The 23,269-nt window shown below is 37.6% G+C and overlaps 1 protein-coding gene across 1 annotated transcript; it reads right to left on the bottom strand.

Annotated features, from left to right (window-relative positions):
- Nucleotides 1–6,037: 6,037 nt before the first annotated feature.
- LOC129089313 (calpain small subunit 1-like) lies at nucleotides 6,038–17,057 on the bottom strand. The gene is made up of 11 exons (XM_054596727.1): nucleotides 16,894–17,057; nucleotides 15,258–15,316; nucleotides 15,086–15,122; nucleotides 13,739–13,831; nucleotides 9,906–9,963; nucleotides 9,656–9,720; nucleotides 8,886–8,954; nucleotides 8,685–8,763; nucleotides 8,418–8,534; nucleotides 7,771–7,829; nucleotides 6,038–6,401 (listed from the first exon to the last, which is right to left on the bottom strand). Exons 2-11 carry the CDS (start codon nucleotides 15,302–15,304, stop codon nucleotides 6,375–6,377), a joined length of 651 nt encoding a protein of 216 aa, XP_054452702.1. The 5' UTR covers nucleotides 15,305–15,316; nucleotides 16,894–17,057; the 3' UTR covers nucleotides 6,038–6,374.
- Nucleotides 17,058–23,269: the final 6,212 nt, after the last annotated feature.

Here is a 23,269-nt window from a genome sequence, read left to right as displayed (position 1 = left end):
CGTCCGTACGTCCGTGTGTGTGTGTGTGTGTGTGTGTGTGTGTGTGTGTGTGTGTGTGTGTGTGTGTGTGTGTGTGTGTGTGTGTGTGTGTGTGTGTGTGTGTGTGTGTGTGTCTTCAGTCCCAGGTGACCAGATTAGGCTGCAGCATCAGGTGGTTTTGGCACCTGGAGAGTGACACCATGATTATTTATAATGACTGACAACAGAATGGAGCAGAGAAGACAGGAAGACAAGGTTCTCATCTACATAAAAACAGTTCATTTCAATTTCATTTATGTCACCAGGATAATCCACTCGATGCTGCTTTCCACTGGAGTCTTGAGTGTACATAATAATAAAATAAAACAATAAGACCACAAAAATGTTACTGTTGATCAGGTGTACTTGTGTCCAAATTTCAATTTCCATTTGAAAGCCTATAGATTTTTTTTCCTGGATTGTAGCACCAAAATACTGCAGGCTACACTTCAACGCAGCATTCCTTATGAGAGGGATTTCATTAACACGGATTCATGTATTTTCTGAAGGGATTTTCTGTTTAAATTAAACAGAGCTTTGTTTTCAAGCTCAGACTTCATGGCCTGTGATAAAGAACAGCATTTACTTATTTCTTTTGTGATTAACAAAAATGTATTCAATGTTCCATACAATACATTTGAATGTAATCAAGTTCATCTTGCGTTCAACCTACCGTTTTATTATGATTGCAAAATAGTTATCATTTTGGTGGAATATCTTCCCTTGTGGTTTGAGATTATGGGATATATAAATAAACTCGACTTGACTCCATAGATTATTATTAAATGCAAAACAAGCTTGAAATGTGGAATAACCAAATAATTTGTGACTCAGATATTACTTCCTAAAAATTTAAATGAACATTATTTAGCACTCTCCTTAGTGTTTACTGTAGCTGTAGGGTGACAACATCGGTAATTGCAGGCTTCCAGGAGCTGGTTCCCCTGACAACTAACCAGTTAACAATGGGCATGCCAGTTAGTTAGATACCAGTAAAAATATTAAAACAGACCTGAAACTGCCCTGTAGTTTGAAGCAGATTCTGAATCTCTCGATCCATCTTCATTTACCTTGAGCAATAGAAGGCTGTTACATTTATGTTTGAAAAAGCAAATAGGCGATAAGCTGGTATTTCCCTCGCTGATTCCCAATTTTAAAGTTCCTTTCTGTTCTGTTTTAAAGATCTTATGAGACTTAATATCAGCAAGATCATTTCACATGTTAGTAGATATTGTTCAACGCCATTTTAAGAATTACTACACCAAATGTTAAACGATCTTCCAATTTTGAAATCTGACTTCAATAATCCAGATGTTGTAAATCCAGATTTCTCTGATCAGGAATAGTTGATTTATATAATAGTTGAAGCGTTCTGAAGCGTTCTAGTCTGTGTTCATGGCCCGGTCATAACTCTGTTCCTTATTAATAATCCTGCTAGGACACTAATGGACGTTTACAGTTTACAGTCTGGTTAATAAGAGATAAGAGATATTAACTGCATATTTGGCTACCTAACCTATACAGTATAATAAATAAAAAGATCAGACATCCCCACAATGTGAGTGAGCAACCAGGTGTTGGGTCCTCACAGTATCATAAAAACAGGCGCCTACTGCAGCTCCTCCCCACACCCACTTTTCTTTTCAGACATTGTGTTATCAGGCTGGAGCATCATAATTTGGCCTAACCACTAATCACCACCTGCTGCAATAAAGAAGAGGAAGGAGGGGCAGCGGAGAAGGAGAGAAAGGAAGAAAGACTCTTGATGTTCTTTGGTGCAAACTGGACTCACACAAAAACAGAGAAAAATATATGCATTGTAATCTGCCACTGATCAATCGTTTAGTCTATAAAATGTACAAAGCTATGAGACAAGTCCATTTCAGGAGCCAGATCTCATGACCAAAAGGTGTTCCATGAAAACCATTACATTTGATACAACCAGAAAATGTTTGGTATTTTTCTGGGTGAAAGTTTACCTTGTAACTTAATCAGGGTGTTTAAGCAATATTAAGACACATTCAGACTTTCCTTCACCCCCAAAACACTGAAGTGAGTTAGTTCACCAGTACTGGGTTGTGTAAAAGTTTACTTGAATGTATCTTATTATCAGTCTGGACACAACTTGCCAGCTTTCTAAGAACAACATCCAACTTAACAGCAATATTTCTCTTTAAAGGCACAATGAGTAGGATTTGTTGAAGTTTGTAAACGCAGGATTCAAAGTTGGCCCATCGACCCTACAATCACTCTCTTTGAAACGAGCTGCGTCCCCTTAGCTTTTCGACTCAGGCTGCATGCTAACCTGGCCGCTGGTTTCTACATTTTTATAGAGCCTGACGCCCAAAAACCTACTGAACACAGCAACATTAGTACTGGGTCTTTGCAGATACAGACAACACCACACACTTCTTTCTAGTGGGTCAGAAGTGATGACTGAGACGGTTTATTTTTCTATCTTTTTTTCTATACATTGCTATTTAGAAAAATCCAACCCATTGGGCCTATAGGCATCAAAGTCCTGCCACACTTTCAAGTTAATAGTAGAATAACACGTTTAAGGCTAAGTAATCTACAAGAAATAGGAACTTGCAGGTATTTCATTGGCCAATGCAATGCGTTACCAGATGACGTCACACTGAGTTTTAAAGTTTTTCCCCCTTCATTTTATTATAGACAAGGTTTTCCTGCGAAATAGTGCAACAAAATCCTATTTTCTCAAAATCCCAATATGGCCTACTGAAAATTTTAAATTGCAGGAGGCGCAGAAGTTAAAATGTGTGTCAAAATGCCTTCTTCAATCAAATATTGCGGTGGTGCAGAGCTGTTCTGGCCTACACATTGCTTTCTACAGACTTCAGAAATCATCTCTGTTTGGTATAGATCCATGCAAAACGCTCAACATAATCATTTCAATATGAATAATGATGCAGATCAGCATTCATCCTTAAATTGCACATTGTGTCGCAATAGCAAAATGCTAACAAGCAGCATTTCATGGACGTGACAGGTACTGCAGCTTAAGACAGTTCAAACCATCCGCATGTCAGCATGAGCGTCCGACCAATGAGATGACTGCTGTCTTTGAAAGAATTCATCTTCCAAAACTGCACATTAAAATCACACCACCATCTTGTCAGGCAGCATGGTACAGAGTCAACAGTCAGAGAGGTCGACATGTTTGAAAAGCAGCCAATAGTAAACAATGAAGCCTTCCTGCCACCTGGTGCTTGTGACGTCACCTGTGCGCCACACAATGCTCTGCACCCCCCTTACTGCTAACACAGAGCCTATATACTGCTCAGCATGTTAAGAGGACCTTAAACACTTTAAACTTGGTTAACTCCAAGTCCAAGCCTCTAAAACCGGGGGTGGCCAAACCACGGCCAGCGGGACAACAGCGTACAATGAATTCAAAATAAACTAGAATATTGCTTGAGCATATTTCTAATGAGTTGCACTGTATGCACATTGCACATCAATAGATTGTTACATCTTAATATAAGGCTAACGGATTTACATTTTACATTTGCATCATAATCTATTAAGTGGGAGCTAAGACCATGAGCAGAAACCCTATTAGAAATGTCTTCCTGTTTTAACTTTCTTAATTACACATACACTGACATGCCCTGCACTGCATCATCATTTGAATCTAAATTACATTTAAGAGTAGCAGATACAGAAATACATTAAATATGCGGGCACACCAATAAACGACTGTCATAGTAAATGTTTTATAGGAAATTAATTTTCTATTGAACATGGAGTTCTCTGGTTTAGAAACTCCAATTTTGTTACAGTGTAACTGGTTGAAAACTACACATTTACTATAAAAAAAAAAATCTGTATATGGACCACAGTCAAATCTAATATTTGCATTTCATATCATTAACATTCAGAGGGAATTACACGACAATTAATCCTGTTCATTTCAAATACAAAATGTGCAGATATACTGAATTTAAAGAAGAGAAAAGATGATGATTGATGTTAGTTGATGATCGATGCATAAGACGGAACCACTGGTCTGTCTGTTTACACTGAGAGACATGTGTAAGCTGTACATTTAATGTGTATTTAGCTTTTACCACCATGACATTTAACAATTTGTTAATGTTGATTTGTTAATTAACTGATCCAGTTTGCCTTTGCTTTGCATGGCAGTACGTACAGAGTATTCTATAAAGGGATTAAAAGTTAGTTTACTTCTTGTAGTTTACATCTTTCCTGTTTAAATCATCAAACTCTACTTCAACACCTCGCTGCGTCTTCTTAATTCCCACTCCACTATTAAGGACTGTTTTTTTTTTTTTTTTGCAATGAGTTGAAGTGAACTGAAACGACAGCAGGCGGCTGTATTTACTTTAACGATATCTTCATATATATGTATATATGTTTTATGAATAAAGTCTGCTCGGATGGAAAAAAGACGTAGCCAGCCATCCTACCTTTCAAAGGCTATTCTTTTGGATTCGCTCGTGAGTTATTTTTTCCCAGATTGTCCGAATTAAAACATCCGCAGAAACCTGTTGTTCCTCCTGTTGGTTTCCCTCCTCAGCATCCCTTCTCCTCTGCACCGCCCTCCTCCTCCTCCTCCTCCTCCACCACACCGGCCGGCCCCGCCCCTCACCGAACACACCACAGCGTCGATAAGTAAGCGTTTTATTAAAAGGAGATTGTACACAGTAAGAGTATCATAGGTGACATAAAACATTAACAATATGGAATTATGTTTGGTCATTATATAATCGCAATACTGTAAATATACACACGACTTTTAAGAGTAAGATGTTTCAAACTTGATGTATTACATGAAGATATAAAATAAGATGAGCCTTTATTGTTCACCATGGGAAATTCAGTTAATATAATGTCATATATGAAAAAAGATCTGACCTCACATGAAAATTATATTCATTTATACGTAAAATACTTTTGAACAAGTTGAACTGAAGCAGGTTGTTATCATGACCCCTGAAAACCAAGGGATGATCATACGTCTACTGATTTGACCAGTTCAACTAAGGATTATTCTTTATTCTTTTTTTTTTTTTTTTACATATTTTTTGGAGTCCTCAATAGCAGAATTGTGGTTTATTTTGCCACCCTCTGTGACCGAGCTGACCCAACAGGTAAGGAATGGACCTAAACCATGACCTTAACGCTTTAAGAAGACAGGTTGTAAAGTTCAACCAAAATAATGTAGCAGATCAATGTGATTGTTATGAGCTCATATTAGTCACCTTTGAACTTGACCTTCATCTTCATAACTGACACTTATTCATGTATAAACTCGGCTTTAAATGACCAACTAAAACAGTCACACGTGTAAGAGAATCTGTGACTAACTGGTGACCTGTATCCAAATCCTTTACCAGATTTTTTAAAATTACGATTGCATTATTTGTGTCATATTTTGTGTCATCTGTCATATATTATTGGTCTCTCCTTGTTATTGTTGCCTATCTTGACCAGGACACTCTTGTAAACTAAAGGTGGCCGTGCCTTTGACCTGTGATGGCTCCGACACCGTGGAATGCTCCTCCTGTAGACGTTGATCTGTGGTTTCTGTTGACACATTTAAAATGCAGCTGAAGATTAAAACTGGCCTGTTTGTAATTTTCTTTTTTTATGGATTGTTTTTATGGTTTGTACTGTTTTCTGGTTTCTTTTATGTTCATGGGATACACTTAAAAGGTTACAATAAATTACTACAATCTCAATGCATGTGGACATTTATTGCTAATACACAAATTAAAGCTGGAACCTATTGCCAAATTTTTTTCATATTTTTGTTCTAACCTGTAAGATCTTTTCTGCCATATTGAAAGTAATAACACAATCGGTTCCCTTTATTTGTTTAAAATGAACAGAAAAAGTACAAGGAAGTTAGTGTGATGACTACAGCCACAATTGGTGAACTGATTAAAAAAATAAAAGATTCCTGTGTAGAGAATCACATTTTGCTTGAAAATCCAGAAGAAGTTCTCCCACCCACAAACTAGTCGAACAACAGTTAATTGTCAGTTGTGTCACTTTATTCGGCTTCTGATACAAATCCTTTGCCCTAAATATAGATGTAACATGGGGGACGTTGTAGCACCACCGCCTGGTAGCAGCGGGACAGTGCAACAGCAGAATCAGCTCCACTTTGGTCCGAGTTTGATTTTCCCCTTTGCTTTAGCTCTAACTCTTACACTTTTGGTCCCGTTACCATGATGACGAGGGGGGTTCAAACACTATTGCACATCCACAAGTGCGCACACACACAGAAGTGCAATGAGAGGGAGTGAGGGATGAGATGAAAGAAGAGAAGAAGGTTTTTGTTGTGGAGCAGCTTCCCCTCCAACGCTTCATGAGTACATCGTCAGCTGAAGCCACTGAGAGTCAGAAACAAACACACTGTTAGTAAGTAAATCTGTAATGTCAAATATTAGTGGATCACCAGATGTTTTTCACTCATCAATGGGAAACAAGCACCATTTCTAGTGTTGGAAGAAGTATTTTGCTCCTTTACTGCAGTAAAAGTACCAATACTACACTGTGAAAATACTCCACTACAAGTAAAAGTTCTGCATTCAAAACCATACTTAAGTAAAAGTATTCGTTGTGCAGTAAAATGTTCCCTGTCAGTGTTTTAGTATTATATATGATGTTTCTGGATTAATATCACTGCTGCTCTAATGTGTATGTTGCATTTTTAATTCATTATTATACTGTAGGCTGGTTTAATCTACTATTATCTATTCTATAAGATCATCATATTTTTGTAGCGTTGCTGTCCTTTGAGAACCACGTATCTCTGAAAAGACAAACAGCCCAGTATTCATCTTTATGACGATGCATTTTCCAGCTGATCCAAGAGGCTTTTTAAAGAGTTTATTTAGTTGAAGAAGTAGGAGGATTTTTCAACACATAAAAGAACACAAACATTCATAATCAATAAGTAGTGAAAAATAAAGTGTAAAATATACAATATTTCCCTCGGAGATGTAGTGGAGTAGAAGCTCAATGAGAACAGTACTTGAGTAAAAGTACTTACACATGGTACTAAAATCATTCCACCACTGGTTATTTCCACTAAAAATCCTATTTTCACTCCCTAACTTTTACTGTTTCAGGTTTTTTTTCTTACTAAGGTCTCACTAAACGTTCTTGCTGCCGGGCCTCTACAATCCAGATGACAGAAGATCTGACTTGATAAAAATGTTGACACACTCATATGTGTCCCTTCAATTATAACTGTGCGGTCACAGCAATTTTTCTTTTTTGAGGTAATGATAGATGATAGATACCATCTCTACATGGTATCTATCATCTATTGATAAAGAAAACTATTCCCAGAAAAAAAGTTGTGCAGCTGCTGCAGGACAAAATGTTTAGAAAAACCCTGAAAACAAATTATGAGATTGATCATTATTGTACATCTCATAATAATGTTAGTATAACAAACAAACAAAAACACTTCATAAAACCCTGTACTGTAATCCTAAATAAATAGATAATTTTGACTATTTACTTTACCACAAAAAGGATAACAATACATAGGTTTATTTTGTCTTTTTTTATATACTAGCATTATTATGAGAAGTACAATAGTCAATTTGATTATAATTTGTATGGTGCTTTTTTTCAGCCTTTGTACTGCAACTGCTGCACAAAAATTTCCCTAGGGATAAATACATTTTTATCTGACCTTAATATATGAGAATTGATTGAAAGACAAGAAGAGTGAAGTGAGCTAGTTACCTCCTTGATGTCCAGGTCGATGGTGCCAGTCTTGTCCTTATCCAGAGTCTTAAAGGCTCCTGCAGAACACGCACACATACATACACAATTTACCATGTCTGATGACTCAATACAGTCATATTGTTCTTTAATATCTTATGTGAATTAAGTGAATACCGATTATTTTATAGAGTTTAAAGATTGATGGCACAAATTGAAAACCCTTTTAAAGAGTCGTCACTCCACAGAATGAATTCCCATTATCTACTTGATATCAAATGAATACATAGCACTTTGGCAAATCGATATTATAAGGAAGGAGACATGATATTTATTATGCCTCTTCACAGTTGCAGAGAAACAGCTGGAGGACACTTTCTTTATTTCTTTGGACATTTCATTGAAGCATTCAGGCCCTTCGATTGAATTATGAAGTATAAAGTGTGATTTGTGGCAAACTTTAAACAAGCTGTCAGAACCTTATTTTAAATTATTTTGATTCAAAAGACATACAGCGGACAGCAGACATACAGTCTGGCGGATTTTGTATATAGAAATGTGAATAAAATGGTGCAGGACACATACTGATCATTTGATGAAGTGATGCATCTTTAAAAACAGAGAGGAGAAAGGGTGAGGAAGGTGAGGAGGAAGAGGGAGAAACTCACTGCACATGGCGTCGAGTCGCACCAGGCAGCCAATGAAATTGTCAAAGTCCATGCTGCCGTTCTCATCGCTATAGCGACGGATAATCAGCTTGTAGAGCTGGTCATTCAGAGGGAAGCCTGCAAACACACAATTAGTTGGACACTTTACATTCGGTTCACACTGATGTTCCTGGTTATTTAAGCACACACACACGCACACACACACACGCACACACACACACACACACACACACACACACACACACACACACACACACAGTTTCTCACCTGCAGCCTTGAAGGCATTTGGCAGTTCATGAGAGTTGATTGTACCTGAACCATCTGCATCGTATTTTAAATAGACAGCCTGGAGAAAGAAAAAACAAACAAAGAAACAACCCGGTGAAACAACACAAAGCGTTTTCAACTTTTATAAACTGAAAATGATCCAAAAAAGGGTCAAATTAAAGAAGAAGGAGACAAACGGACCTGCCATCTCTTGATGTTGTTCCACATGTATTTGAACTCATGGAAGCCCAGTTTACCTGTGCTGTCACTCTGAAGGGAGTCAGGTCAAAGGTCAAGCTCACAAACCAAAGCAGAATACACCAAAAAAAGTTTTATACTGTCTGATTAAGAAAGAGCTCTGCAAACACAACTAGTAAATATCCTACTACTACTGCTACTTCTACTACCACTACTGCTGTTACTTTTACTAATACTTATGCTATGACTACTTTTACTTCATTGTCTACAACAGTTGTATTTAATCTACTTATACTTCTGTTCATAGTGTCACGACAACTATTACTTGAATTACTGCTACTGCTACTACTACTACTACTGGTACTACAGCTGTTACTTCTACTACTACAATAACTTCTGCAACTGCTACGTGTGTTACTGCTACTACTACTGGAACTTTGACTATTGTTACTAATACGGCTCCAGCTGCTGTTGATAGTCTTACTGCAATTATTACTTCTACTACTACTGATGTTACTTCGATTGCTTCTGTACTAGCCCACTGCTAGTTCAACTACAATAAATGCTACTGCTACCTCGATTTCAGCTACAATTGCTACTTCCCCTATTACATCTACTAATTGAACTGCTACTAGCACTGCTGCTACTACTGCTTCTACTGCTTCTGATTTCCCTACTCCTGGTACTAGTACTACTGCCTCTGCTGCTGGTGCTACTGCTATTTTAAAACTTGTAGCATCACACTGTTAGCACCATGTTTAGCAAAAGGATACGTCCATGACAGCGACCATGCTCCTGCAGGACTCGATGCTGAAACCATCAGTTTGCAGGCCTCCATCTGAAACCAACATTAACAGATTCAACCTTCAAATAAAATACATCAGTAAGAAACACTGGAACACGTTCTCAGGTGAGAACAAAAAGTCTCAGTAGGTAAAGCAGTTGCTGTGAGAACACAGAAATGTAAATGCAAAACAGATGGAATACCTAAATGTAGTAGAAAAAGAAGTTAAGCAGACTCACGTTTGCCCATGACTTTGTTGAGGATGTTTTTTAGCTCATCGGGGCTCACCTCCATGTCCTGTTTAAACACACACACAAACACACACACACATTAGAAAAGTGTGTTCATGCTTGGATTATTTCTTTCCACAGAGGAAACCCCTCAAACACAGTGAGTCACAGCTGATCTGAGCGTGACTCAAACTAAACTCAAGCTGTTTCCTCTTATTTCCTTTGATATTTTTCCAGCTTCTGACTCACTGCTGAAAAAAACAACTTTTTCTTCCTGTTTCCCAAACACTGTGAAGCAACACTATGCTATCTCTGGATGGATTCTTTTATAGCATCATGTTGAGCACACAGAATGTCTTAACTCATTCCTAAAAGACATATCTCTGTGATTAAACTTGGTTTGAGCAGATTAATGCCACTGAAATTAAAGGAAAGGGCAGATTTGTTTTCTCATGATGAGGAAGAAGTTATTTTATGGCATGAATGCAACAAACTCAATGTTTTCCTGAGAGTACAAGTTCATCAGAAAACTGTCTTGTGTTTTCTTGGTCTTGACAAAAACTTGTTGTGATTTTTGACACAGAGAAGAGCCTGTATGATTTTGGTAATAGTAAAAAAATACTGCCACCAATTGTTGACCTTTGTAGGCCAAAGAAAATATTAAGACCACAACTCCCACGGCACAAATGGTAATTTTAATGTTGAAGTATTCCTTTAATGTCACTAAACTAAACTAGAGTAAAATCCTCAACTTTCCTCCTAATCCACTGTTGATGTTTTCAAACTCAACTTCAATATATTCCCACAGAATAGGGGTTTGTGACTTTTAAATAGTGACCAGAAAGGTCAGTCACAGCGAACTCCACCTTTACCGGACACTTTTTTACAGATCTCCACCCACCCAGAGCTCAGCCAGGTGGGTGGGGATACTTTACTACAACCATCCTCATCCTCTTCATCATCACCCTTATTACTGCTGTCGGTTTAGAAAATCCACCCACTGAGTTCTGGTCTAACTGGTTTACACATCCCTCTGATGAGTCATAGAAAACCTCAGACACACAGTGTAGCAACACACTCACACAAACACACACAAACACAAACACACACAAACAGCACAACGCCCCTCAGGCTTGGGTGCCGCCCTGCCAGACAATGGCAGGAATTCAGAGCAAGAGCTCTCTTTCTCTCAGTCCAACACTCCCTGAAGCCGACTCTGCTGAGGGCACAGTAAATGGATTCACTGTTTATCTGGACTATCTGGCTGATTTGTAAACATTTGGTACCCTCAAAGTCCCAAGTCATGAAATCTTCAATTTGTATGTTTAATATTGACTTTGCAACGAGTATCAACTTTGAGAAGAATATAAATTCCACTCCGGAGCTTTCCCTTCTCTCTCTGTTTTAATGTCACAAAGCTGCAAATCACATTACTGCTTTGTGCGGCATTATAAGACTTCCTGCCTGAGATCTGTCACTGCCTGATGTCTGCTCAGTCTATCAAACTCCCTCAGCCCGTTTCTGCACAGATCCTCTGACAGTTTGACATGAAAACACAGATTTTCTGCTCTGGTTTGACCCTGAAAACGAAAAGAAAATGCTCCACAAACATTTTTGAACACAGTGCTTCAGAGGACAACTTTCTGTGTTCTCCAACTCTCTCTGCAATTTCTTGTTTAGGCCTGTCAGGAGTCAATCACGCAATTCAGGATATGACACATCTTTTAGTTTCTTTAATGTAATGCTATCAATGCAGCTGCCCAGGGGCTACCTGTTTGATTTGGTTGGTAAGTATTTTACTATTTAACAGGATTAACTGGATTTCAGCCGTATTGAAACTAGGGCTGTAAAAAATATAACTTTTTTTTTAATCATCATTGCGATGTCATATAAATACAAGGAGAAAGACCACCGTATTGTGAATACAGCAACAACATATTGAATTACATTCTCTCCTTAGGCATTATGTAATTTGATATGCTGTTAACTCTACAGACAATCAGTCAAGTTATAACAACGTAATTGCACATTCTCCTCATATCGTGCAGCCCAGTGAGCATCAACCTGCTGATAAGATGAGGAGGAAACACATTTCTTTGCCTTGAGACTTTAATCTGATCACTAACCGGATGTTTGCTCCTGTGCACCATGTCATTTTCTACAATTAGACTTGGAGTAGGGAAGAAAATGAAAAGATTATATTTAAATATATTACATTTAAATTAAAAATGATTTCAGTGGTGAACAAGAAAATACTGACTGAAGATGGGTTTTGAGGGCTACGTAGCGATAGAAGTACAGGCAGAAGAACCTGCCGAGCGCGATGTTAATGAACCAGACAAGGCGAGTAAAACAGAGAGAGGAGGGGACAATGGAGGGTGGATTTTGGAATGCAGCCGGCAGCAGGCAGACAGGTGTGGTGAGGTGATGAAGCATCAGGTGAGAAGAGAGAGAACAACCGACTCATAGAGAGACAGACCAATCTTTACTAAACTTGCTGAGCAGCCAAATCAGATCAACATTTCAGTTGAGTACTGAAACAGTAATGAAACTTTTCCTTCATTGAAAACAAGAAACTCCTGAAACAGGGTGAGGCAAAACGTATCCTCCCTCAGATCAAAGAGAAACAGGGGAGTAGAAAGTCGCGACATAGATCACTTCATTGAAGTGTAATGTATGCAGACACATTTTTAGGAGACACAATTCCATTACAAACGTACACTTACTCCTCAGAGGAGGAAAATACTGATTGCTTTAAAAATACCACCTTACCCTGTTGTTTATTCTTAATAGCACTGACTAAAAATGCACTATAAAAGAAAAATGATAAACTGCAAACTATCTGAAGAAAACTAATCTGCAAACAACATGTTGCTCCACGAAGATAAATAAAGTATTCTGATTGTTAAAGTTAGGTTTGGTGGTTACATGATTGTTTGGAGAGAGACACACAACAGACCAGAGGGTCTCAGACTGGGGTTTGGAGCCCCAACAAGGTGTCACAAGATCAATCTGGAGGACTAACTTGATAGCAAAACTGGAACAGCATTAATGATTCAAACTGATGCCTTTTTCTGAATTTGGTTTGTTTCCCGCAACTTGTGCAGTGTATTCCAAGTCTCATTTATCCAGTCGTAAGCTCACTACTTCCCAAACACATGCATCTTTGCTAACACCATACTATTCAATTCAATACTAATGTTTCAGGGAAGATGCATGTATATTGGAAGTAAACATCTGTGATAAATGGCTCATTCTAAGCTAACAAAAACACGATGATTCTTAGTGTCAGTTGATTATATGCTATTGAAAACATAATTATGAATACTATGTTCCATTTTCGCCAATAACGCCCCTAAATCCCACACTGTTCCTTTAAAAGTCTGTCAAAGGATGAGTCCATGAAAAACTACATCTACTGAATACTATTTGCTGAAGAAATAGCGTCTGGCCGGTGTTATCCAGGAGCATCTTCATGATTATTTTTTAACTTTAGAGACTAGTTTTGTAGTAATTACCTTGAACTCTGCACAGCTCCCACACCAGGATAAAGGGTTTTAGATTGAAGGAGGTCAACAGTTAAATTTTCAGCTGAGAATGAATCTAAGTGACATTTATATCTAACTGTTGCTGAGAGGTCTATATTGCATTAAGTAATTATTTACAATGAAACATGATGTTATGATTTTATTGATAGTTTGTGTCCCACCCACTATCAAGGCTTATTTGTGAGCCAGGAGGATAAATAGAAAGTGGGTGAGAACCACAGCTTCACTGGGAAAAACACAGTATAACTGGGAGTGAAAAGAAGACAGAGAACACATATTATTATTACGGCTCACCTCTCCGGCCAGCTGTTTGAAAACCCTCCGAAACTGTTTCTCCTCATCGTTCTCATGAGACTCGGCGAAGTTCAGAGGTCTGCGAGGAGGAGGCTGCAAACACACACACACATATATACAAAGAGCTACTGTTAGGCAGAGGAATGAGAGTGTGCTCTGACTGCATTTAAACATTCAGTGTGTTTGTTTGCTTATGAAATCTTCCACTGGGAGAATTCTGAGTGTCAGTAACAAGGTTGACTTGAACTAAAAGAGTTTCACAGTTTAGAAGGACGCTTGGTATGAGGACACAGACACAAACAGATTTCCATCTAGTGTTAGAATGGTTCTCTTTGTTATTGAGTGAGAAAAATATTTCCAATCCACAGAGAAGAGCATTAGTATCTAGAAACATTGTGATTTGCACTGGGAACATGTTGGAATGGAAGCGACTTACAGAAAAGTGCATGTTAAAATTTGACAGCGACTCAAGTGATCACATGATTAATCACATGTATACTCTGAGCCAATCGGACACAAGGATTTAGCCCTCGTCTGCCATATTGTTCATTCTTTAAAACAACATTTTTTCACAGATTTTGATTTACAGAACAAACCGTTAAACTTTTTTAATTTTAAAAAAGTCACATTATCAGATTTTAACTGTGGCCAAAAATAAGTAGATTCTCTCGGCAGGAATAAATATAAAAATCACCCTATCGTCATAACCAGTATGTCAACACCCCTATTCATGAGGTTTAAATATACAGATGGGGATGAAATAAAAGGAAGTTGGCTGAAATGGACACATAAATAAAGTGTAAGAGGAATAGGATGTATGTTAGTGAAATCAAACAATAAGAGAAGTTTAGTACAACGTTGTCAAGTTCACACAACAATGATGCATGAAAGTGACTGTAAACTAACTACACCATTCTGAATATAACCAATTCTGGATCTTGTAAGAAGTTTGATAACTAGTTTTCATTCTTGAGTTTCCAAGTAGGGTTTTATCTTTTATGGAAGTTATAACTTACATTTTTTGCTGTTTCATAAATACTGTACAACACTGTAACCTGATCTTGTGTCGTCTCATTTCTTTCAACTCGACAACTTGACATTTGTTGGTAATATACATTCTACCAGAGCCACATTTTAAAATAATGCATTTTCATTTGCCGACACCATGACATATTTGGGTCTGAAGATATTATTAAGTGACTAATAGGAACATCCATGGAGCATACGATCAGATATACACTCTGTGAGACGTAAGCATTCATATATTTGTTTGAGAAGGTCCAATAACCAATTCAGAGAGAATTTGTGAGTATCAGGTGGAGTTGCTTCATAAGGTTTTACACTCACAGGGTCTGCAGACTTAAACTGCTCCGGGTCGATGTTGCTGTTGGAGGAAAAAAAACAAGAGTCAAGACAACAAGTCAGAGAGCAGTTGTGAAAAGATCAATATGTGTATCCAGTACAGAGATAGTTACATGGTTGAAAAAGGGAAATAAATAAAGAGCCTTCGTCTGCTCACCTCACAACATCAATGATGCCTTTGATTAAATTCTTTGCAAAAAACATTTTGCCGTGTGCCTGAAAAAGAGACGAGAGAGAACGTCAGGAATAAACATCGGACCAAAGAAATCAAGCTAAGAGAAACCAAAGAAATAAAAGGCAACATCTTTCATACAAAAAACTAAATGATGCACAACACAGGTATAACCGTTTAAAAGGAATACAACCCTGAACATTTTTTTCATCAACATAACATCAACCAATGACAGTTGTGATTGATGTTACTGATCAGTTTTATCAGAGGAGAAGTTTACTTTTTCAGCAGGTCATTTGAAGATACCTCTTTGGGCTCTGGTTCACAATTAAATAATCAATAGATTGAATGAAAATATTTGAAATAATATAGTACAATATTTAATATAATATAATATAATATAATATAATATAATATAATATAATATGATATAATATAATATTATGTATTTTCACACTCACAGAACTACTCTAAATTCAAGTAGAACTCCAAAACATATGCCATATTATGCCAAATTTGTACATACATTTGCAGTCGACATCTTGAATATTTAAAATATAAGTAATAATCAAAATACGCTGTATTCGATGATGTCATGGAGTGTATATGATGATTCTTCTGACCTCAAAGCTGTATGTTGACTGTGCTGCCGACGAACTTACATGATAAATATAAATAACTTATGTCACAATGCCTTCAGGTGGTACATTAATCAAGCACTTGTACTGTTTGGGTTCTTTTTGTACTGCTACTTCATCACATTTCAGAGAAGAACATTTTTTTTAACTTTTTGCCCCTCTGCACTTATTTTACAGTCGCAGTTACTGGTCACATTGCAGATTAAGATTTTAAATAAAAAAACATATAATCGATTTATGAGATATGATGTATTCTCATGGACTGAACTACCTAACAGTATATTCACTTCATTATCGATTCATCAAGAAAATTCCATCTGCTACCATCAAATGTCCGAAAAATGACCCAATCAATCAATCAATCAATCAATCAATCAATCAATCAATCAATCAACCAAATATTTCTTTTACATTTTTCAAATAATTGTTACAGCTCCAATATAAATGCATCAGTATAAATCAGTAATAATATATACAGCACACAATTCATGCATCAGTATGAATCCAGTAATAATACACACACACACACATATATATATATATATATATATATATATATATATATATATTAGAACACTTTGAAGAGAGGTGTTCCGCATAAGGACTATTTTTTACTTTGAAAAGTCAGTAGTCAGTATAATGAAGTAGGTTACTGTGACTCAGCTTCTTTCTACATGTTACTATGTCAACACTTCACCGCTGCTCCTGGTAAGCACTGTAAAAAACTGTAAATGCAGAACTGGATCATTCTGTTCACTACGATATGCGATATTATTTATTTGTATTTTTCCACCACTGGAGACACGAGTGAACAATATGCAAACCCTGGACCTTCACATAATCCAAACAAACACAGAGCACAACGACTTCATAAAACCAGCACACACGACTAACAGTTCATCAAACACACATTAAACCTGTATTTACACTCATAAAAAACAACTGAAACCATGAGGGGAAAAGGCTCTTCTTGTACTACTTACTGAGACGTGTGCTTCTGCTGGAGAGAGGGAGGAGAGGCTGAGAGAGGTAAAGACACACTGAAGGAGAGAGAAGGAGAGAGAGGCAGATATTCTGGCAGGAGGGCACTCCCACTTCAGAGTCCAGAAAACCAGTTGAACTAAAAGATCCGAGTTCTTTTTCAATGCATCATCAACCCCGCCCAACACACACACACACACACACACACACACACACACACACACACACACACACACACACACACACACACACACACACACACACACACACACACACACACACACAAGCACATACACACAGGGAGAGGCAGGGAGAGTTGGCCTCCAGGTCCTAATGTCCACTAGATTTAGGCGAATACATACAACAAACACAGTTCGTGGTGCATTCGGGGGTCGGATTAAAAGATTAGAACAAATACGAAGAGACACAAAACAACTTTAAATAGATGAAAACAATAACAAGAGACACGTGACCAGGGGCGTTTCTAGGTTTCTGAAAGATCCGGGGCTTAGCCCAGGGCCAAAACGTAACTGCGCATGCAATTTTTGAAAATAATAACAAATAACAAAATAAACAATGTATGCAGTTTATTAATACCAATGGTAAAAATATAGATTTTCACAAACTTCCCTTTGTCTTAACAAAAAAGTGCCTCATTCATAAGCACCAACATTAAACATTTAGATAATAAATGAGTCACATAGTCATATATGTATTCTTCACATATTTTTATTAGTTTCACAATAGTAAACAATGTCTGAAAAAGTATACAATGCAGAAATGCAGAAAGATAAGATGTTTAAAAGGCAAGAGCCTTTTAAACATCTTATCTTTCTGTAGTCATGCGTTTGTCTTTGTTCATTTCTTTTCTTCTACAGTATATCTGTCTTTACTTTACACTTTCCATATTGTGTATACTTGTACATTTGTCTGTGTATTATTAACTGTTACTCTACATGTATTGTCTTTCTTTGTTCATTTCTTGTTTGTAGTGAACTTTTTATTTTCACTCGTTTCACTGTTTCTTGCTCCTTTCTTTGGACCTTTGTCCTTTGAGCACAAGTGGGTATCTCCTCGGTTTGACTTGGGCGAACCGGTCAATGACTTCACCATGGTCTAAGCCACAAAGCGCATCCTTCTCCACTGCCATAATAGCCAAATGATGTAGCCTCTCCTGGCCCATGGTTCTCCTCAGCCAGGTGTGGACACGGCGCAGTACACTGAACGACCGCTCACACGTGCAACTGCTGACAGGTATTGTCAAGGCTGCTTGGACAACTGAGCTCAAGGTTGGGAACATGTCTGGGTGAAGTAGCTTGTAAACACTGCCCATGTCAGAAACGGCACCTTCTCTCTTTCTTCTAGAAAGGAACTGCTTTGCCACCAGGATCTCCTCTTTTTTCAATGACATTTTATAATGTGTTGCAATCAGCTCTAGGGAATCCTCACAGAAGAAATCAACGGCCGCTGGGTTGCAAGCTTGAATGCCTCGCATTAGCTCTGCCCCCACATCAGAAAATCTGCTGTTTAGCTCAGTTACCATACGGTCAAGACATGGGTACAACAGAGTTTGTTTCAGCTGGTCTTCTGTGCCCAGATGAGCCCTTGTACCCAAGGTGGACTCTATTGTAAAGTCCTCCATCACCCTCTGCTTGTGCCTGCGACCACTGTGACTCTCACATATGTTGTTGGCATCATAGATGTGTTTTGCTTCATTGTAAAGCTTGTCTGCCATTTCATTGGTTCGGATGGATTTCAGTGTGTCAAGGACTGCATCTTTAAAGAGTGTTGCTTGGGCCAAGTCCACAGAATCCTTCTGAAGGTACAGGTGCAGCCCCTCTGTAGTTGACAGCATACTCCGGAACATGACCAGCAGGTAGACATTTGAAAACCTGGACAGCTTTGACAGTAATCCGACTGCCAGAGGTGTTGCACTCTCTTCCAGGCACTTTAAAGCGTTAGCGTAGCTCTGTAATTCTTCCAGGCCAGGATAGATGACTTGTGGACAGCACTTGCCTCATGCTCTCGGTAGCTATCCAAGGCCCTTTTCCAGTTATTAAAGCCCTCAGTGCTGAGGAGGGCATCTTTGCTGGCTCTAGGGTTGTGTTTCCCAAAGAGCTTGCATGAGAAACAGTGTGAAGAGTTTCTGCTCAAAGAATACTCCAGCCAGTCAAAAGATTCAAACCATTTGTACTGGAAAGACCGTTGCTGCTTTCCAAAACTAGTGGAGGGGTACTGGTCCCGTCTGGGTTGCTTTGGGCCTGTTTCTCGTGTCCCTAAATCATTCTTTCCTAACAGGTTCCCTGTGCTCCCTGACCCTGAGCCACCTGTATTTCCAAAAAGGGGAAAAAGCGAAATAAAGCTATGGCCTCCTTCTCCCCCCTTTTTTAAACATGATTAAATAAAACTCTGCTATCCACAACTTGCAATTAATGGGCACTGGCAAGGATGTATACTGGGATACACTGCTGAATATTATACAATTCTGGACTAGAGATATTGGTATAGATACTCCTCACATAGCCTACAGGTACCTGCACTTGCACTTGCACTGTCCTCACTCTGGTCAGCAGCATCACTGGCAGCTGCATCTATGTATGCTGACTCTGCCCTTATCTCTGAAAATGTATAAAAGAATAAATAAAAAAAAGTTAAGCTGTAGCCTACTGTAAACTTAAGATCAATATTCTATCAAATTATTGCATTTAGAAATTTTAATTTCAAACATTATAATTAGGTTACTAAAATATGTTAAATACTACATGTAAGTGGTGTCATTGTGTTGCTCGTCAGTATTGCTTCCTCCTGCTAGTTTGCCTTCATTGGTCTCGAAACCAGGTCCTCTGATTTGCAACCACAATTGACCACCAAATAAACGTGTGTGCTATTAGTTATGCCAAGGACAAAACGACCTATTTTTTGGCGCAAGTGGGAGGTCTTTACCTCTTTTTATACTGAGAGGGAATTCACCAGGTCGACTTTGTTACATAGACACTCTTAACATAGCCTACAGGTACCTGAAACTTGCACTCTCCTCCCTTTGGTCTCCTGCATGAACCCTGACTGCATCCTTATCTGCTATCATACCTGAAAATGAAGGATGTGCCATTATATGCTTAAAGAGTTCAACAAGAACAAGAACAACAAAAAAACCTTCTATTCCCATTACCTCCTTGGCTGCCAACCACTTTTGGAGCAAAAAACATTGAAATCCTTCTTTGTGACATTGTTGTTTGCAGGTCCCAGGGGTTGGGACTCTACAGCAGATGTCGTTATAATTCTCTGTTAACAAACATAAATGAGTCAGTACACTTATGCAGCCGGTCTCATTCCCTGTTGCCATGAGAATCATGTATTAACATAAATATTTCTAACTGTTATTCTTTTAATTTCATATCATATCTTCATATTATTGTCATCAACTTTCATGTACAAAGCGGTCATTTAGACTACAGACGAAAATAATAGATATAGTAGCAGGCTTAATGCCTCTGGTCCATCACACTACTAGTCATTAACGTTAGCTAGCTAGAGCATTCTAGCTGCAGACAAAGTACATGATATACATTTGCATTCAATTATAACATTATATACATTTACCATAAGTAAGGTTTTCAAAACGTTTACAGACATTTTAATTACTGACATATAATAAAGACATTGTGAAATCTAGGGCTTGTGCTCACTACTCACCTGTTGTAAACAGTGAGAGACTGGCTGCGATTTTTTTTTTTTTTTTTTTACCAAAAAATTAGATTCGGGGCTAATCAAATTAGATCCGGGGCTTTAGCCCCGAATAAAACAGCCTAGTGACGCCACTGCACGTGACCACAAAGAGAAACTAAACAACTAGAAATAGACGCAAAATGACTACAAAGAGACACAAAACAACTGCAAACAAACCACAAAATTACCCCAAAAAGACAAACAACAACTTCTAAGAGACCAAAACAACTAGAATAGGATAAAACATGACGACAAAGTGACACAAAATTATCCCGAAAGACAAATAGCAACTTAAAGAGACAAAAAGCAACTACAAAGAAAGGCTATACAACTATAATGACCGTGTGTCTTGTACTACAAAGTAGAGGTGGTGGGGCCTCTTGCATGTCTGTGCCCAGGGGCCAATTGCCTCGTTTTTTGGACCAAGCTTATTCATAATCTAATTGTTTATTTGCACTCTATACATTTGCTCTCTTTCCCATAAATACTTTTCCTTGGGATAGATATAATAGAGATCTTGTGTTATTTTACTTTCTCTTTCTTCTTCTTTCTTAAAGTAAAATCAAGTTGTATGTGTAGTTAGTCGTTGTAATGCACAAATTGTGAGCATTTGTACCTAGAGTGTACATCTGTTGGCTGACTCATAATTTAATCAACTAACTTTTTCAGCTCTAACAAGATCTTTGCCATAGACATTTATTCTTACATTGTTGAACATGACCTAAAATCTGACAATGATCTGTTGCAGTCTATTAGTAATCTCCACATGCAGATTACAAAATATTAAAAGAATATTAAAAATATGCCCCTGGACTTTATTAATATTATAGAGCACCAGCAACACAGATGCTCTACTGCGCTCTAATGTCTGGCTTCAAAGGGCCAATCCTTTGTGTTGAGTTTATATCTTTATTATCATGAATCAAAACTTTAAATTATCCATAATATTATTGTTGATTTTTCCCTATGAAATCAGATGTGATCCTCTTGTGCCAAAAACCCATAAACAAACAACAATAAATTTAATTCATAAATCAAATCACCACTACAAGACATAAAAGCTTTGATAACCAAGCAGCATTACAGCCAACCATTATGTTGGAGGACAGATAAGAATCAACTTCGTATGAAAGTAAGATGAATTTCTGTTTGGAGTACACTTTACAAAGCCTGCTCCCACTGCCTTTTTTTAAAGAACATGAATGAAGTCAAACATTAACAGACACAATTACACAGTAATAATATAGAAAATAATATAGGTTTACATGTATACTATTTATATTAGACGTCCTTATAGATAAAACACTTTATAACTTTAGAAAAACACCAAACATGTCTTAAAAGGTGAAAAAAAGTAATGTCTCTTTGGAGAAAAAGAGAGAAAAATATACATTGAAAAAATAATTCAGATTGGGCATTTTTCTGAATTCGATGCTAATAGTAATTGTTTTAATTTGTTTGATTGTTTAATTTAAACTATTGAGAAGAAAAATCTAGAAACGTGAACAACTGCCCTCCAGTGGTCATATGGAGGGACTACATGGAGGCAAGAATGATCAAGTTAGACATGTTAGCATATTAAGACTTCCGGTGTGCACTTTCAAAATAAAATAATATATAAATGATGCGATCCAGACGGGCACGCCCCCTTTTTGCTACAGGGCAGCAGAGCAGGAAGCACATGTTCTCAATTATGTGCTTGTGGTGGGGATGTTTGTGGTGCTACAACCAGAGTGATACATTTTATGATAATGCAAACACACAGTTCAGTTGAATTTACAGCTGCTGATGAAAGAAAACGTTGCTGTAATTTCCGGATTTAATTTGAGTTATACTTTAAAAATTAAGTCAGTGTAATTGTCTCTTGTTTATCTGCTCAATTTATTGATTGGATCAGGGTAAAATATCAGCATGCTGCCCACTGAGAGTGTGGTTAAGCAGTGAACCGTGGAAACTTGGCAAACAGACGGCTGTGACAGGGGAAGGTGAATTTTAAAACGTAGATTTAGTGTAGAATAAACTTCAACCTGACACCCTGGAGAGCATCACGTCTGTTTTATTTATGAGCATTTCTGGAAGATACTCTTTGAAGGTTTTACAAAGTAGCAATTTATGAAAAATACTGGCATTATGTATACACAACTATGCATTTAATGGGTTTTAACACCTGTGAACAACCTTAGCATTCACTGTTAGTTTCATGATATTCTCTTTATTTGGCATCAAGTCACCGAAAAGTCATTCATTACCATGAACACACACTGTAGTTTATTTTGAATCAATCGCACATACACCTGCCACAAATACTCACAGAGCACCAAATATGGATTTATCAGCTGCTGAAAATAGTGCCTAACAAATATACCAATTCCTAATGTTTGTTTGATCAAAAGAACAGTGACGATGCTGTTTTAGGAACAGTAAACCTCTTTTAAAATGAAATTAGTGTTTTTTACAGGTTTATGTCTTCAGTAGCAACCGATGGGCGGGAAAAATCATAGTTCCATCTACAGACATGTGGGGGGACAATATAGTGTTCGGAAGAAGTGTGCACATGCTCTCACTTTCTAAAACTGTTCTCACTTTCAATGTTTAAAACACATATTGTATATGAATTTAATGATTGAGGTTTCTATTTTTGTATCATTTTAT

The sequence above is a fragment of the Anoplopoma fimbria genome, chromosome 1, assembly GCF_027596085.1.
Source record: "Anoplopoma fimbria isolate UVic2021 breed Golden Eagle Sablefish chromosome 1, Afim_UVic_2022, whole genome shotgun sequence".
NCBI classification, from domain to species: Eukaryota; Metazoa; Chordata; class Actinopteri; order Perciformes; family Anoplopomatidae; genus Anoplopoma; species Anoplopoma fimbria.
Note: the sequence above shows the minus strand (reverse complement) of the source record. Positions and strands in the feature narration are given on the sequence as shown.

What these genes read in the sequence shown, in the direction of transcription:
- LOC129089313 (XM_054596727.1), bottom strand. Translation starts at nt 15,304, where the DNA reads ATGTTTTTTGCAAAGAATTTAATCAAAGGCATCATTGATGTTGTGAG. An exon ending in ACAACATCAAGAGATGGCAG is followed by an intron (nt 8,764 to 8,885) that starts GTCCGTTTGTCT and finishes TTCTTTCTCCAG; the next exon opens with GCTGTCTATTTAAAATACGA. An exon ending in TCGACCTGGACATCAAGGAG is followed by an intron (nt 6,402 to 7,770) that starts GTAACTAGCTCA and finishes TCTGACTCTCAG; the next exon opens with TGGCTTCAGCTGACGATGTA.